Source organism: Yamadazyma tenuis, chromosome 5 (assembly GCF_029203305.1).
Source record: "Yamadazyma tenuis chromosome 5, complete sequence".
NCBI lineage: Eukaryota > Fungi > Ascomycota > Pichiomycetes > Serinales > Debaryomycetaceae > Yamadazyma > Yamadazyma tenuis.
In genome coordinates, this window is record NC_089465.1 from 1028721 (window position 1) to 1046412 (window position 17692).

Consider the following 17692-nt stretch of genomic DNA (forward strand, 5'->3'; position numbering starts at 1 on the left):
ACAGACTCTGTGCGCGTGATATATAGGGTCCGCGCCCTTGCTATTTCCTTGTCGCAAGATGTCTCACGGCGGCTGGCTGGGGGTCCCGCGACATCTTCAATGGTGCGCAAACCTGAAAATTCAACTGTCTAACATAAACTCAAACTAATATGGACTCCGACCACAATAGTCGCCCACAATCAGTCCATGAGATCAGTTCCCTGGACCAGCAGGAACAGGGGGAGATCTCTGATCTGACGTCCAACCATTCCTCAGGGCCATCCAGTGCGCAACATCTGCCTGTTTCTGTAGATGGAATTGATGATCAAGAAGACGATAATGATGATAATCAAATACACCAAGCAGAAGAGTTTGACGAAGAGGCCAACTCGAGCGTTCCAACGGAGCACTATACCGACTTCATAAATGACCACGATGACGACGATGACATTGTGAATTTAGAGGATGAAGCATACGAGCACCCAGATCTCGAGTCGATGGTCGAGGAACCTCAATCAATCCCCGAGATCACCGAACCAATTGCCCAAAATTCTGAACCAATTGCCCAGGATATCGATGAGCAGAATGACAAGGTAGAAGACTTGGCGAACTCATCTTCTTTGAACATGCCTATCACCAACTTCAACCTGTTCACCACCCCTTCTAAAAGCTTGCCTCCTTTGAAAGATATAGATATTATCGAGACCCCCAAATCATTTACTGTGGCAAGAGATGTCGACACAAATCAGGTCCAAAGTCTGCCATTAGTGCAGAATGTGGTTCCCAAGAAACATGTGCATACCCATCCTGACTCTTCTCAACTTGACATCTCAGTAATCCAAGATGATAGAGAGAACAACAACATCGTATTGGTGGCTTCCTACTTAAACATCCCTGATGTGGAAGCGGCGTCGATCGACCTGTCGATTTTGGATGTACTAATGAAAAAAGCGGTGGAGTTCTCGGAGCTTGAATCCAGCATCCAATTTGCCAAGTTGAACCAAGAGAAGATGTCACAAATCAACGAGAACAAGGTGAAGACTCTCAACCAGCGAATCAGAGCCGATGAAGAGAAGTTGGAAAATGCCGTGAGAGAAAAAGAGGAATTGGCTGAGAAACTCGATGCCAACCATCAGTTGGTTGAGGATTATCGTAGTGAGAACGATGAGTTGAAGAACAAGGTGAACGATTTGAACCAAACGATAATTGACTTGGAGAAGACCCAAAACTCCCAGAATTTTGATAGAGAAGTCATTCAGTACAACAACCAGATAAATAACTTGACCAAGGACAATATCGACAAGAGCCAACGGATAAACCAATTGACAAAGGAACTCAACGACCTCAAAAACGAATTTTTCAGCATTAAGTTCGACCTTACCAAGTCTTCGAACGAAGCTTCATATTTCAAGCGGGAGAAGATCTGGTTTGAAAATGAATGGAAATCGTGTCAAGACAGACTAACAGAAATGTCCAAAACGTACCAAACTGAAAGGCTAACCAAGACCAATGAAGTATCTGAGTTGAAATCAAGGCTTCCTGCTGCTGAAAGTAGCAACGAAAACTCGAAGAATTCCATCAAGGCTTCGAATTTGAAGGTGGAAAATCAATTGAATGAAATTTCCAAATTGGACCAAGCTCTTGAGTCGAATAAGATCAAATTGGAACGCGAAATAAAGAACAAAGATGATGTAATAGAAATTCTCAAAGCTCAACAAGCTGATAATGAAAATAGAGTGAACGAGCTTGAAGACTACGTCGAAGAGATCAAGTCTAAGACGTCTCTGGCTGTCAGCGAATTGGACTCTCAACTTAGATCAAAGACTGAGAGATGTATTGAATTGGAAGAGAGACTCAGGAGAGCTGAAGAAGCATTAGAACAAGAATTAAGAAAGGAGAATGATTTGCCTAGATTGTCTGACAGTGCTGAATTAATTGCTGCCAACTCTAAGGGTATCTCATTATCTTCATTGTATTCTGAATTTAATCACATTAAAAAACAATTGATTTTGGAAAGATCCCAAAAAGAAAAGTTGGCTGATGAATTGCAAGCTATAATCAGCGACTTGGAGTCCAAAAAACCGGTTATCTTAAGTTATAGGGAACAAATCGCCTTTTACGAAGGTTCCATGAGAGATATGGTGAGTCAGGTTGAATCTGTGAGATTTGAAAAGTTGGAAAGTGAAAAGAAGAGCTCTAGATTAAAGAACAAAATCATGGAATTGGAAGACGAAATGGTGTCCATGAAGAAATTGTGCAAAGATTTGGGGAAACAGTTATGCTACTATTTAATCCACTCAAAGATCCGTGAGACTCATGACAATCCTTTGACCTTAGCAGAGAGAAAAGCCATTGACAATATCTTGGAAAGAACTGGGAATAACGAAAACTCCAAAGAAAGTGATACTGATCTGTTGATCTCTGAGAGATTGGTTGGTTTCTCCAGTATCATCGAGCTACAGAAAAAGAATGCTGAATTGTTGGTTTTGACAAGAGAATTGGGTAAGAAATTGGAGATGGAGGATGACCGAGCCGGAAACGAATTGGAATCAGTTGCAATTGAAGAAGCCAAAGATGCAATTTTGACTTTGGAAGGTGAATTGGACAGTTTGAAGGCTAAGTATGACGCTGTTGCCAAAGAGAGAGATGTTTTGAAGTCTTTAGCTTCTGCCAATGGTACTGCTGATATAGCAGCAAACTCCAAAGCCAATACCAAATATTTGGCTGAGGCAAACGCTGATTTGAAAAAGAGAATAAGTGACTATGAGAACTCAATCAAACAGATTCAAGCCGATTCAGCTTCCAAGATAGACAAGTTGACCAAGAAGTTAGATGAAGCAGTTTCAAGTAGAGATGAGTTCAAACTCAAAGTCAGTTCTTTCACCCATCAATTGGAGTTGGTCGAGACTCGTTATTCCAACAGTAAAGTCACATTAGAAAACTCTGAGAATGAGGTCAAGAGATTGCAAGAATCCATTGAGTTCTGGAAGAACCAAGCTTCTAAGCAAGAAACCATGTTGGTAGGTAAGAACAATGATGTGAATGACTTGGAATCCAAGTTGACAAAGAAAAACATTGAGTTAAACAGTGCCAAGAGTGAAACGGAGTTATTGTTATCCATTCAGAAGAAATTGCTAGATGATGTCAATCAATTGAGGAGCGACAAGACTCAGTTGAACGAATTTGTAATGAACTTACAAGCATTATTAAAGGAAAGAGAGGCATCCAATGCCGAAGTATCTTCCCGGTTAGGCCAGTCTATTGCCAATTATCAATCATTACAAGAAAAGTTGGCTGAAAGGGATGAAAAGCTTACCATATTAAGCAATCAATCGGAGATGGCTTTAAAATCTCAAAACACCAAATTGGAACAAGTCAATGAATTGAGCTATACATTAATGTCTACCAAAGCTCAATTAGATGAAAAGACCAGATTGGTGGAGTCTTTGAACTCAAGAATTAAGGAATTGTCCGAACATTTGAAGAAGAGCGATTCTCACATAAAAGCATTACAGATCAACAATGGAGGTGTTTCCTCTAATGTTTCTTCTCACCCATTGAGTCATAACAATATTGAGTTGGAACAAGCCAAATACGAATTGCAAAACGCAGAAGCCCAGGTTAAGGAATATTCCGAACTTGCTAAGGGTGCTGAAGATGCTTTGCTTAGTTTAAATACTACTTTCGAGAATTACAAGACCGAAAATGATCATATACAAGATGAGTTGAGAAATGAAAAGTCCAAGTTGAGCACAGAGGTTGATCACCTCAATCAAGAAATCGAGTCCTTGAAGCATCAGATTTCATTGGACGACTCTAAGCATATTACTGAGTTACAAATTATGAAACAACAATTAGAAGAATATTCCCTCAAGGCTGCAAACTATGACAACTTACAAAAGGAGTACGAATCTCGGATTGATACCATCAAGGGTGAGTTGGACATCTACTCCAAGTTGGCTGACGAAAACCAGAAGAAGTACAACGAGGAACTGGCTAAAAGAGAGGCTGATAGCAGAGAAATTGTCTCTATCAAGGAAGTTAATGAGGAATTGAAGGTTACTATCAGTAGCTTGGAGTTACAGTTAACGACCTTGAATGCCAAATTGGAGTCTGCTCTGAGTTTGGTTGACGAAGAGAAACTGAAGATCGAGGAAGAGTTGGCTTCTGAAAAATTGAGGTTGAAAGACTTGGAGAGCCAAAACTCTATTTTGTTGAACCAGTTGGAGTTGCTGAAAAACACTTCCCAGTTATCTTCAGAAACTGGAGATGATACCAACTCCTTGTATGAATTGCGCCAAGTACTCGGCTATGTTCGTCGTGAAAAGGAAAGTGCTGAATCCAAAGTATCAGGATTGACTGAAGATATCCGGAGACTTGAGTTGAGATTAAGCTCCACTGTTTCAGAATTGGAATCCGTTAAAGCTGAACTGGCCAACTCCAAGAGCATATTTAGCTTTGAAAGCTCGAACAAAGAACACGAACGATTATTGGAGCAATTAGAACAGATGAACGTCTTACGTGAAAGCAATACCACGTTGCGCAATGAGAACCAAGAGTACATTAAGCAGATTCAAAGGTTCGAAGTGCAACTCAAGGCTATTCAAGGTAAGAGTAATCCTTTGAATTCTCAAATCAAGAGCTTGAACGACACAATTCAAGAGAAGGATCAATCAATCAGGCTTTTGAAAGAAGAAAATGAGAGATTGTCTGTTGCTGCTTCTTCTGCTACTACTGGCAATGGCTCTAGTGAAGAAGACAAGCAAAAGTTACAAACTTTGCAAACCAGGTTTGATAACTTGTTGAACGAATCCCAAACCAAGTTGAAATTGGCTAGAAACAAAGAGAGAGAATTCCTGAAGGTAGTCGAGCAATTGAGAGGTGATGTTGCCAAAATCACTGGAGACTTTGAACAAGCCAAGAAGGATCATGAAGAAGTAATCGCCAAACTCGCTCAAACCAGTAATGGGAACAATGCCGAGACTGAGAAGGTGAAGCAAGAATTCCAGGAGGCTGCCAATGCCGAACTTGAGAAGGTCGAAAAGCGGTTTGAAGATGAGAAGAACAAATTGGTTGCTGAGTATGAAGCAAAGTTGGAAAGTGCCAATAGTTCCAAAGACCTTCAAGCCGAATGGAAGTCCAAGATCGAGGAGTTGGAACAAAAACTTGAATCCACCGAGTCGAGCTTGAAAGCAGAATATGCTAGTAAGCTTGAAGAAGAAGTAGGCAAGCAGGTGGATCAGAGAGTAGAAACCAGCAAGGGTTCGGATGTAAATGAAGCCAAGATCCGTGAAGATGCTGCAAAAGAATACGAAAGTAAGGTGGTCACCTTAAAAGAAGAATTTGCTCAACAGTTGGAAAAAGAGAAAATGGATGTTCGGGCTCTGACAGAGAAGAAGTTTGAAATCAAGCTCAGGATGTTGAACAAGAAGCTCGAACGGTTGGAAAAGTCGAGTGATGCTCCAACATCGAACACTCCAGCAAAACCTGCTTTAGGCCCTCAATTCACTGAATCTACCTTGAGTGTTCATCAACCAGAAGCCAACGGTAATGAAAAGAAGAGAGGATTCACTCCTGATCCTCAGGCCACACAAACCAATAAAAAACCAAAAGAATAATTGTATAGTTAGTCATGTGCATTATAAGACTTACAAGTCTCAAATATAAAGTTTAATATCTGTTTAAAGTGAATTTTGCAACTCTTCGATAATACCAAATTACCGATAAAAGAAACCTCTCAAATCTCCTGACATACACCTCTTTTATTTCTCCTTTCCCAGTATCAACCCTATATCTCCCTTGTTCCCAAACCTTTCCAACATTTAAAATTCTTTTAAGTACTTACTCAGACCAGAAATGGTACTGCACGCTCCGCACTCTTGATAAAATTTTATCTCATCAAACCTACCTCAAAAACCACTTAAAGCCATGGGAGTGCCAGCATTCTTCAGATGGCTTTCCAGAAAGTATCCGAAAATCATATCACCGGTCATTGAAGATGATACGACGTTAGAGATCGGTGCTGCACAATACCTGAACCCAAATCCAAATGGTGAAGTGGACAACTTGTACCTCGATATGAACGGTATTGTTCATCCATGTTCACATCCCGAGCACAAACCACCCCCAGAAACTGAAGATGAGATGTTTTTGGATATCTTCAAGTACACAGATAGAGTGTTGATGATGGCTAGACCGAGAAAAGTGTTGATGATAGCAGTGGATGGTGTAGCACCCAGAGCCAAGATGAATCAACAGAGAGCCAGAAGATTTAGGTCAGCTAAAGATGCCCAAATTGCGGCCGAGGAAAGAGAGAGAGATTTGCACGAGAGAGAGCAACGGGGGGAAATTATTGATGAAGCAATCAAGGGAAAGAAGTCTTGGGATAGCAACTCCATTACTCCTGGTACACCATTTATGAGTAGATTGGCATTAGCGTTACGGTATTGGGTGGCATACAAATTGGCCAATGACCCCGGCTGGGCCAATTTGCAAGTTATAATATCGGACGCTTCGGTCCCTGGTGAAGGAGAACATAAGTTGATGAACTTCATTCGACTGCAAAGACTGGATCCGTCTTATGATCCAAACACCAAACACTGTATCTATGGGTTGGATGCCGATTTGATTTTCTTGGGGTTGGCAACTCATGAACCACATTTTCGGGTGTTGAGAGAAGACGTTTATGCCAATCAATCAAAGAGGTTAAATGTATCTGACCAGATCAATATGACGGCCGAGGACAAACAGAGATTGGCTGATAATGATGCTAAGAAGCCTTTCTTATGGCTTCATATCAACGTGTTAAGAGAGTATTTAGCCGCCGAACTCTACAACCCCAGACTTAGTTTCCCGTTTGACGTGGAAAGAGCTATCGATGACTGGATATTCATGTGTTTCTTTGTGGGTAATGATTTCTTACCACATTTACCATGTTTGGATGTAAGAGATAATGGTATTGAGGTTCTTGTGGACTGCTGGAAGAAGTTATTACCTTCTATGAAAGATTATATTAGTTGTGACGGAAACTTAAACTTGAAACTGGTAGGGTTGTTGATGAAGCAGATGAGCTCGAAAGAAGATGATATCTTTAGAAAGAGACATGAACAAGAAAAGAGACGAGAGGAGAATTTCAAAAGACGAAAGGTTTGGGACGAGGAAGATAAGAAGTTGAGAAACCAATATTTGCCAACCGTTACTAAGGGAAAGGATAAAGCACCCATTGAAGCCGATGTGAATATGCCCTTAATGACTACTTCTGGTGAAATTGTCGATGGCCATGCAAAGCTATCGAATAGTGATATCGTCAACAACTTGACAACCATCAACCAGGCTAACATGGCTAATGCAAGTGCAGCCGCCAGATTGAAACAGTTGATCGAGCAAAAGAACTCACCTCAAGTTTCCTCTGATGATGATTCTAAAAAAAGAGCCATACGTGACGTTGATTCTCCCACTGCTACCGAAGAAGAAGACAGTGAACCAGTGGTGATCAATAAGCCATCGGAAACAAAATCTGATGCTGATGATTCTGGTGACAATGTGAGAATGTGGGAGGCTGGTTACCATAAGCGGTACTACCAGACCAAATTCGGATTGAAAACTGACGAAGAAGTAAATGAAAGACGTAAGTCTTTGGCTTTCCATTACCTAGAGGGAATATCTTGGGCTTTGTTGTATTATTATCAAGGATGTCCTTCTTGGCAATGGTATTATCCCTATCACTATGCTCCGTTTGCTAAGGACTTCGATGATATCGAAGGACTCATCAATGAGGGTATCAGATTCAAAGTTGGAAAGCCATTTAGGCCATATGAACAATTGATGTCTGTGATGCCTGCGGCTTCTAGTCATACTTTACCAGATGGATTTGAACCATTGATGAAGGACAGTGATTCTCCAATCATTGATTTCTATCCCGAAAGTTTCCAAATTGATATGAATGGAGCTAAAATGGCATGGCAAGGTATTCCATTATTACCTTTTATCGATGAAAAGAGGCTCTTGGAAGCGGTTGGGAAAGTTTACTTGACCTTGACTGACGAAGAGGTGGATAGAAACACCTTGAAACAAGAGGAGTTGTTCATATCGTGCCAAAATAAGAATTACCAGGAGTTCAAGAAGGTTTATGAAACTGACGATGACAATCTTGAAATCAAGCTCAACCATACTGCCAGCGGTTTGTCTGGTAGAGTTTGGGCTGCTAATTCTTATAACCCGAACGAGCCCATGAGGAATCCCGTGAATGAAGGAGATATGCCCGATATTGACTCTGCTGAGTATCTTTCGATAAGCTATGCGATGCCTTTAAAGACGAAGGGTAAGTCTATGCTTTTGAACGGGTTTATCTACCCTGCGCAAGCGTTGAGGCAATCGGATATAGACCAGCTTTTGTATGGAAGAGGAGGTGGTAGGTTCCGTAGTCCCAACGACAACCGGGACTATGTGAACAATGGACCTGAGGCAAACGGGAAGAAGAGGTATATGATGTTCAAAAGTAGAAAAGGGGGTTATAGAGCTACAATTGAGGGTTTTAAGAGTGAAGGCCAGAGCCATTATACCGGGCAGAATAGCGGATACGGACAAAATGTACAAGGTTATGGTAATCGTGGGTATAATAACTATAATCAAAATGGTGGGTACAATAATAACAACCAGAATAATGGGTATAATAACTATAACCAGAATAACGGGTACAATAACTATAACCAGAATAATGGGTACAATAACTACAACCAGAACTACAACCAGAACCATAACCAGAACCATAACCAAAGCTACAACCAGAACTATAACAACAATCGCAATTACAACAACCAGAGCAGAGGATATAACTCCAATTCTGGCTATAACTCCAACTCTGGCTATAACTCCAACTCCGGCTACAACTCCAACTCAGGCAGCAACCGCGAGAGAAACGGATACAGGCGATAAGCTCTTACAATAAATGCACCACAGTAAACGCACCACAGTAAACTCTGACTCGGATCCCTAAGCGAGGCCGCGCGTAACTTTTACCTGCGATATGGAGGCCCCGTTATTCTATGATAAGGTCTTGGGCCAACAATGGGTGGCTGTCAAGGACGACAACGGTTACAGCATCAAGAAAACCAAGATATCTATACCCCTGTCTGTTTCTGAGCCGCCGCAGCTCGAAAACCTAACTATTATTGATTCTGTCAAATCTGGCACTGGCCGCGATGGCAAAGCCAGTATATACCACCACATCATTAAACCAACCCTTGATCACCTCAAGGTACCCCACAATTACGTTGTTACCACCAGTGGCGACACAATAGGTGCTTTTTCTCGGCAATTGACACAAGGAACACACAAGATTGTGCTCATTTCTGGAGATACGTCGGTAAACGAGCTTATCAATAGTCTTTCATCGGATCAACATGGCCAAATCAGACTTGTGGTCATCCCACTAGGTACGGGAAATAGTCTTTCGCTTGCTCTTGGAATATCGAACGAGTTGGAAGCGGTGAAGCGGTTGGTGACATCCAATGAGTTCAAACCACTTAACCTCTATACCATTAAATTTCCCGAGGATCCCTCTTATGTTCTCCACGAAGGCACTCAGGTGCGTCCAGCCCCATCCGAAATGAAGTTCTTGGTGGTGTTCTCATGGGGATTCCATGCGTCCCTCGTGGCGGACAGTGATACTGCTGAGATGAGAAAGTTTGGTCTTGAGCGGTTTAAAATGGCTGCCATGAGTAATTTAGAAGCTCCACAGCACTACGAGGGCACCACAAAAATCAGTTCAGATAAAGACACTCGGGAAGTGGCTGGTCCATATGCGTACTGGGTGTTGACGCCTTCCCGGCGGTTTGAGCCTACGTTTGAAATATCTCCACTGGGGAACATTTTCAACGACGAGATGTATTTGGTCAGCTTTGGACCCAGAGACACCGACCAAACGCCGTACATCATGGAAATCATGACCCAAGCATACAATGGTGGAGCGCATATTCACAATGGGTCTGTGAGTTATGAACAAGTTGATTCCACCCATCAGGTGCGTCTTAAATACCACCAGGACCAAGAAAACCGCCGTCGGTTCTGTGTCGACGGAGCGGTTATTCTTGCACCCCCAAGCGGAGAATTTAGGGTTCGGGCGTGTGGCCACAAGCAGCAAAAGTGGGAAATCTTCGTGTTGGGGTAATGGTGTTGGGCGTAAGAGAACAAATCTCCGGGATTAATAGTGGGGGTGGGGGTGGGGGTTGCCTGTACGGCTGGTGTGTGGGCCAGGACATCTTCAGCCAAGTATAAGATAAGCGTTGATAGACGCAGACACTGGTATAATACGATGTATAGCTTCGATATCTATTATATGACAAATAAGGTAGGCATGGGTGACAAACAGCCAATTGTAAGCGTCGGAAATCATCAAACCACTAACAAGGATTTGCTTCGAAATTTTCTTGTCATTGCAAAATGTTCCCGGACTTTTTATTCTTTGAGTGGGGAACAATACAATTTGGTAAATCCTGGATTACATAAAGGAAAATGTGGTTATATCGCGGAGATTTGAGAGTGCTGCAGAAAATAAAAAATGCCTAGAAATATTCATAATGCTGTTTTCTTGGAATTACAACCCACTCAAGAGGATATTTCCGTGCCCATCAGGGCCATTTCATTCCCCACATTAATGCTTCCGCTCCGATGGTCCTAAATGTGGTATCAGACCTCCGGGTTGGAAGTATATAAAGGCTGCAACCGCCAGAACTTTTGGGAGACTCTAGAAATTGCCATGTCTGAAATCACTCCAACGACCAAGTCCGACGCCAAGGCCGTTCAAACGACAGAAATTTACGTTGAAGAAGCTCCGAGATTTAAATGGAGAGTAGTTGATACCCATTCTCCTAAAGAGATCTATAACTGGAGATTATACCTTTGTATTGCCGTATTTGGTTTATGCGGTAGTATGAGAGGGTTGGATGAAGGTAATACTGCTTCCACCACATTACCTTCATTCCAAGCCAAATTCGGTTTGGATGACCCCTCTTTATCAGAACATGCCTATGCTGCGTTGGTATCAAATATCAAATCCATGGTGCAGTTGGGCTCGATTTTGGGTTCGATGATTTCCAGTTACTCGGTCGACAAATTGGGCCGGGTCAAATCTCTTCAGCTTGTGTGTTTTTTCATGATAATTGCTACCATTATTCAGATGACGTCCAAGAACGTTGGTCAGTTATACGCCGGGAGATTCTTGGAAGGTGCTCTTGCGGTGGGGTTGACGGTGGCTATTGGTCCTTCTTATATGTCTGAAGTGACTCCCAAAGCCATCAGAGGAATGGCTGGGTGTATGTTTGCTGGAGCCGTTTACCTTGGAATCATGCTCAGTTACTTTGCTATCTACGGCTGTGTATTGAATCTTCCAGACGACAGTAACCTTCAGTGGATCACTCCATTGTGTGTGAAGATCATTATTCCTGGTCTCATTTTGATTGGGTCCTTCTTCGCGATTGAGTCACCTAGATGGTTGATCAAAGTGGGAAGAAATGAAGAGGGCTTAAAGGCTTTGGCTCGTTTAAGAAACTTGTCTGAAAGCCACCCATTTGTCATTGGTGAAATCACAGATATTACCGAGTCCGTGCAACAGGAGTTGGAAGCGAAACGTAATAATAACTTTTTTGGGTTGTTTGCACAATTGGTGAGAGTCAAATCGTTAAGGTACCGGTTTTTCGGTTTGGGATGTATGGTACAGCTTTTAGGACAATGGTCTGGTGCCAACTCCATCACTATCTATGCTTCAGAATTATTTGAATTCAGTGGTATCAAGGGTAATGATCAGTTGAAGATGACGGCAATTTTGGGGGTGGTCAAGTTCTGTTCCGCTTATATTGGAGCATTTTTTATCATTGACTTCTTAGGAAGAAGAAAAGCCATGTACATGGGTATTACCATTCAGTTACTTGCTGTGTTATACTTTGCATTGTTTTTGCTTATTGTACCTGATGCTGCCCATGAAGATACGGTATTAACTACTGCTCAGTATCGGGCTTCACAGGGGGCCATGGCTGCTTTGTACATGGGAGGAGTTGGCTGGACCATAGGATTCAATTCTTTACAGTACTTGATTGGATCCGAGATCTTCCCCTTGAGTACTAGAACCTTTGCTCAGTCTTTAATCATGGTATTACATTTTGCCAATCAATATGGTAACTCAAAAGCAGTTGCGAAAATGTTGTTGACTTTGCAGCCATATGGAACTTTTTTCTTTTTTGTGGCCATTAACGCCATCTCTTTGATATGGGCATGGTTCTTCATTCCTGAGATTAGTGGAAGGTCCTTGGAAAGTATGGAAGAATTGTTCAGCTTACCTTGGTACGTGATTGGAAGAAGAGGTGCCAAGTTGTGCCCTGACCACTCTGAGATTAATAAGATGGACTACTCTCGAGGAACCTTGAGGTACCTTGATGACGAAAAGCCCAGTGAGGAGTTCATCGAAAACGATGACCACCGTGAATCCGAAGAAAAAGATAGGGATGAGGATTAGTTTATAAGTTTAAGATTATGTTATTTCTATTATTTGCAACTGTTAGGTATAGATTAATTACTGTCGAATTCCAATTCGTTATCAAGAATCTTTTCAGATTCCTTTTCAGATTCCTTGTCACCAGTGTTGTCCTTATTGGTAATCACGGGAGGAACGTCTTCGGGGTTAGAAGAGTTGTAGAGGTAGATACCATTGTCCAACGCGTGTTTGCGTTCTTCCCGCTTGTAGAACCAAAGCACCACAAACGTCCACAAACACAAGGCACCCCCAGAACAGGCAGTGAAAGTGAAACCCTTGAAATAACGAGGAGCCTCGACCGTTTTCCACACAATCACCGCCATGAAAGCGGTGGTGGTTTGGGCAAACGCATTCATAAGAACCAAGATAGTCGACCGCTTTTGTTGATCACGACGGCAAATATCGTTTTGCCACGAGTACAACACCGGAGCCATAGCCCAACCAAAGTACTGTAAACACCAAGCAAACCATTTGGCTTTTTCTGGCACGTCCCATGCGGCCAAAATGGCATTTCCAGTGATATTAAATACCTGCGAAAAGAGAATGGCTCCCCATCTCAGGTGAAAGAAATCGGCAAACGAACACACGATGGTCAACCACACGATTCCCAATCCTGGAGTCAAGGCTGTACGATCCTGTAAAGCACCGCCAGTAAAACGAGCGGCGGGGGTTCCGTCAGCATTCTTTTCAGTAGAAGATAACAAAGACTTCAACCACAAAACATAAGCACCCGAAGAACCATTAGAGTTGTTCCAGCAGAAAATGTTCCACCACGACAACACATATATTTCCCAAGAGGTGAAGATGGACTTCCACAATTTGAAGTCCAAAACCTTTTTGAACGAATAGTCATCTTCTTTGCTGCCAATGTTGTTACGTTCCAAACGACGACGAGCAAGTCTGATTTCGTCATCTGTCAACCAGATGGAGTAGCAACTCTTTGGGGTACCGGGAATACTGTAAATACCAATGAAACCAACTCCCAACGAAATGAGCCCATCGATGATGAAAATCCATTGCCACGAGTGTAAGCCGTTAGTTCCATCAAGAGAACGTACAATGGCACCAGACAACAAACCCGAAGTTAAGACCCCGAGATACTGTCCAAAGTAGAACACCATGGCTCTTCTGCTGATTTCATCAACAGTGAACCATGAACCCAATAAAAAGTGGTAAGAATAGTAAGCCTGAGACTCAAAAGCACCAATCAAAAACCGCAAAGCCTTTAAGGTAGGCACGTTTGTGGTTCTGTATAAGCAGATAGTCACAATCGACCACAATCCATCGAAAGCAGGTAACAAGTAGTTTAAGGGAGCAGCATTCAACAAGTAGATAAATGGGATTTGAAACACAATGTTACCAACGTTGAACATGACTTGAGTGTTGACCAAATCGTTTCCCTTCATGCCTATATCGAGGGGCATGGACGTGACATAGGCGTTGTTCAAGTTGGTCTGATCCAAATATTTAACCCAGTAGGCCATTAACGAGTACAAGGTCAAGATTACATCCAACTTGAGAATCAACTTCCTTTCGGCTGGGGTGTCATCTTCGTGGAACCATTTGTACCACTTGTGACGAGATCTGGTTTGTTTATTGGACCGGTATTCATACTCGTCAAAGTACTTGTACCATTTTCTGCCCTTCTCATCTCTGTATTCAATGGTCGGTTCCGGCACGGTTTCAACCGTGGTTGCAATATCGACTTTATCATGGGGAAGATCTTCCACCACCCGAAGCTGGGGAAGAAACCCATATTTCAATCTAGACAATGGTCCGGTGATAAAACTCATGTTAAGAAATTGTTTAACAATCTGTTCTTGGATAATTGCATGGCTTTATATATTAGCAGCTGTGAAGCAATGCTGCAAGATTTAAAAATGCGATGCGATACGTTTTTTCACGTGATAGACTTTATTGCATTTACGCATAAATGCAAGATACAAGTACGGTGAGTTCTGACCCATACACCCCTACCGTCAACGCCGTACTAGATTTGAAATCCCAATCTTGGCCCACATCGGTAACTGTAAATCGTTTCATGCTCAGGCGGAATCGGTCGCGGATCCCGGCCACACTTGGGCCACAATTTTTTTTAAAGCCACAAGAGCTCTTATTTGAGGGATTTAGCAGATGAGAAGCCCTTTAGTGGGGGTGGGGTTGTGCCCCAAGTACTGACCGTTGTGAACAGACACCAATCTTAAGATTTCACTCAAAAAAAACACTTGGCGGAAAATCCCGACCCGGTGAGGCGACTGGATGCGGCGAGGCCGTTATTGGCGGGGCCGCTGACGGAAGAATGGCACGAGATTTACCGATACTTTATGCCGAGTGTATTAACCGGTTGCGCGAATCTTTCGCAGCCAGAAGTTCTGACCCAGACACCCACTGAAGACGCCTCCAAACACAAATACATTAACTATACATTGTAAACAGATATCACAAGTTTCTTGGATCGCTTAGATCAAAGCAGCAGCAACGGCAGCAATACCAGCGAAGGCACCAGCAGCAAGCTTGTTGGCAGCACCTTCGTAAGAAGCAACGGTGACTGGAGTCGAAGTAGCCTCAACCGTAGTTGGGGCTGGAGGAGTCACAGTTGAAGTGACGTACTGGGTTGTGTACGAAGTTGGAATGATACATTCTCCAGTAACCGTCAAGGTGGTGGCCTCGGTCACAGTGATGGTGGTAGGAGCACAAACCTCATTACAGGTGGTGATGGTCACCACGGTGGAGTATGGGCAGTAAGTAGTATAGTCAGTAACGGTGATGTCAGTGGTGACAACGGTATCGTTAGAGGCGGCGACTGTGGCGGCGACCAACGCAGAGAGAGCGGCAATTTGTTTGAACATTATTAAAGCGAGTGGATGGATGGAATCAAAACAACTGGATTTGCTGCCAATTTATAGGGACCTGGTGTGAGCGCGCGGGCACAATTGTAAACAACAACATTAACGAATGATTTGGCGGGGGTTCGAGAGAAGCGGGACGGGTACCTTGACCGACAGAGAATCCTCCGCCCACCGCTATAATAGGGGCGCCAGAGGGGGATTGTGTATACAGGTACGATATTTATACACAGATACGGTCTATACACAAATACGGGTATGTACACAAATGCGTTTGTGGACCTATCTACCCAATAAGCCCTTACACCGAAAGCACAAGCGGAAGCGAGAGGAGGTTGGTGCATAAAGGATATAAAATATACAAGAAGAAATTCAACGTGGGGACGCATGCTTTAGGCATGGGCTTATCCCAAATAAGCCCGCGATGGTGGCTTTGTTTACATTCAGTATTTGGGATGCACGTTCGCAACCATTTAGTATGTGTGATACCAAGAACAACAACACGATTGGCCTCGCTGCCCCACACTGCAATGGGCCCTGCCAGATTCCGGGGGCCGCTTTGCTCTTTCACTTTTGCTTTAGTCAATATACCAAAAGGTCACGTGAGCCGCTTGCGAGGTCAGGTGCGGGTCGCTCACGTGAACAACAAGCTCGCGTTTTACCACTCATGCTTCCACTCACCGGTAAGTGCTTCTGTTGTACCGCCATCAGCAGCGAGGCCCGTGACACCGTCGAGCGCCAGGTGGTCGAGCTCGGCGGAACGTACACACTTGATCTCATGCTGCACACCACGCATCTCGTGGTGGGCGACACCCGTACTGCCAAGTACCGCTACTGTGTGCGCCACCGCGACGACGTGAAGATTCTTCAGCCAACTGCTATTGGCCAGTTCTACGAGGCATGGCGACGTGGGCGTGGTGACACTACCACTATCGTGCCCGCGGCCTCCCCGCTGCTCGACTCGTTCGTTCTCCCAACGTTCTACGGCCTCGCTATTTGTGTGGGGCATTTCCGCTCCGATAGCATCTACGATCTCAACGGTGACAACACCTCGCCGGCCGCCGTACGGGCGCTTATCGAGCGTCATGGTGGTACTGCCACCGACCTGCTTACAAATGCACATGCCATGCTCCTCTCGAATATTCCTACTGGGAAGAGGTACACCAAGGCAGTGGAATGGCGTCTTCCCGTTGTACACCCGTTGTACGTCCTCGACAGCTTACGGCGAGGTGCCTCGCTCGATCCTGATGACTATGCCTACGACCACTACCCGGAGATCCCCCGAAATTCGGATGCCCCCACCTCTGGTGGTGACCCTCCTTCAATGGCGGTACTGGCAGCAGCTGCCGTCGCGCGCACGGACCTGGCCCCGGCCAAAATCAGAAAGAACCTTGACGTATGGAACTCTCTCGTGCACAGGGAGCACACTACCACCTCTGGTGGTAGTCACAGTACCACCACAGATGCAATGAGTAACTGGCTTCTTCCAAGTTCTGAAATTGGAACTAAACGTACAAAGACAACGGATACTACTGACTCCATTTTCCAGGGGATAACCTTCCACCTATCGTCTTTCACGGTGGCACAGACGGTCATCCTCTCCCGCGTAATTGTTCAGCATGGTGGTAGTACCAGCGGCGACGCCGACTACGTGCTCGTGCCGTTTGGTACAAATTTGCGACCAATGTCGCTGACATCACCCGTCCGCACCGAGTGGCTCGTGGAGCGTTCCATCTACTACGGGCGGCTCACCGATGACGCCTGGTCCCACCAGCTCGCGGACCATACTGTTTCCGGCGCCGTATCATCAGCGTCAGCCAGTCTCTCTGGATTCAAGGGCATAGAACACCTCCATCTCACAAAACTATGTCGGCATTTGGGAATGGAAGTCTCGGATTCTTTTAACGCAAATATCGACATGCTCGTGGTCAACATCAACATCTTCAAGCAACGACTACCCGAGCTGTTGTTCGAACGGCCAGAGCTAGTTGAATGTGCCTACAATTCTATCAGCCGCGTATCCACCAAGAATAAGATCGTGGCTGCGAAAAAATGGAAGATACCGGTTGTGTCACCATGGTATTTATTTGAACTTGCAAACGACTCAGATCCTTCCATCAAGGACTTAAAGTGGTGTTTGTACTATCTGAAAAAGCAGGAACCTGACTCGGGTTCAGACCTGTTGCGACTCCCGTCCCCCAAGAAGATCCGACGTCGGTTCGGGAAATTGGTGACAAATTCGAAGGAGCTTGAGTTGCAGACGAGTAAAACTCACGAAGACTCTAACGATGAAGACGAGGTGCGCATTGGATATGATAGCAAACGACAGAAGAAATAGTTT

General features: G+C 44.0%; 6 protein-coding genes across 6 annotated transcripts; 4 read left to right on the forward strand and 2 right to left on the reverse strand. All coding sequences in view use genetic code 12, as the record gives it.

Moving 5' to 3' along the window:
* Positions 1 to 149: 149 nt before the first annotated feature.
* On the forward strand, positions 150 to 5597 carry PSN45_004175 (uncharacterized protein; the record flags this gene model as incomplete). The annotated part of the gene is made up of 1 exon (XM_066158226.1): positions 150 to 5597. One exon carries the CDS (start codon positions 150 to 152, stop codon positions 5595 to 5597), a length of 5448 nt encoding a protein of 1815 aa, XP_066014323.1.
* Positions 5598 to 5907: 310 nt separating this feature from the next.
* Positions 5908 to 8913, forward strand: RAT1 (5'-3' exoribonuclease 2; the record flags this gene model as incomplete). Its single annotated transcript, XM_066158227.1, has 1 exon — positions 5908 to 8913. One exon carries the CDS (start codon positions 5908 to 5910, stop codon positions 8911 to 8913), a length of 3006 nt encoding a protein of 1001 aa, XP_066014324.1.
* A 91-nt stretch (positions 8914 to 9004) lies between these two features.
* On the forward strand, positions 9005 to 12487 carry PSN45_004177 (uncharacterized protein; the record flags this gene model as incomplete). Its single annotated transcript, XM_006686487.2, has 2 exons — positions 9005 to 10060; positions 10670 to 12487. 2 exons carry the CDS (start codon positions 9005 to 9007, stop codon positions 12485 to 12487), a joined length of 2874 nt encoding a protein of 957 aa, XP_006686550.2.
* A 53-nt stretch (positions 12488 to 12540) lies between these two features.
* Positions 12541 to 14298, reverse strand: SEO1 (MFS transporter (Seo1); the record flags this gene model as incomplete). The annotated part of the gene is made up of 1 exon (XM_006686004.1): positions 12541 to 14298. One exon carries the CDS (start codon positions 14296 to 14298, stop codon positions 12541 to 12543), a length of 1758 nt encoding a protein of 585 aa, XP_006686067.1.
* A 666-nt stretch (positions 14299 to 14964) lies between these two features.
* Positions 14965 to 15354, reverse strand: PSN45_004179 (uncharacterized protein; the record flags this gene model as incomplete). Its single annotated transcript, XM_066158228.1, has 1 exon — positions 14965 to 15354. One exon carries the CDS (start codon positions 15352 to 15354, stop codon positions 14965 to 14967), a length of 390 nt encoding a protein of 129 aa, XP_066014325.1.
* Positions 15355 to 16018: 664 nt separating this feature from the next.
* Positions 16019 to 17689, forward strand: DPB11 (protein kinase activating protein dpb11; the record flags this gene model as incomplete). Its single annotated transcript, XM_066158229.1, has 2 exons — positions 16019 to 16823; positions 17241 to 17689. The coding sequence occupies 2 exons, from the start codon at positions 16019 to 16021 to the stop codon at positions 17687 to 17689; spliced, it is 1254 nt and encodes a 417-aa protein (XP_066014326.1).
* Positions 17690 to 17692: the final 3 nt, after the last annotated feature.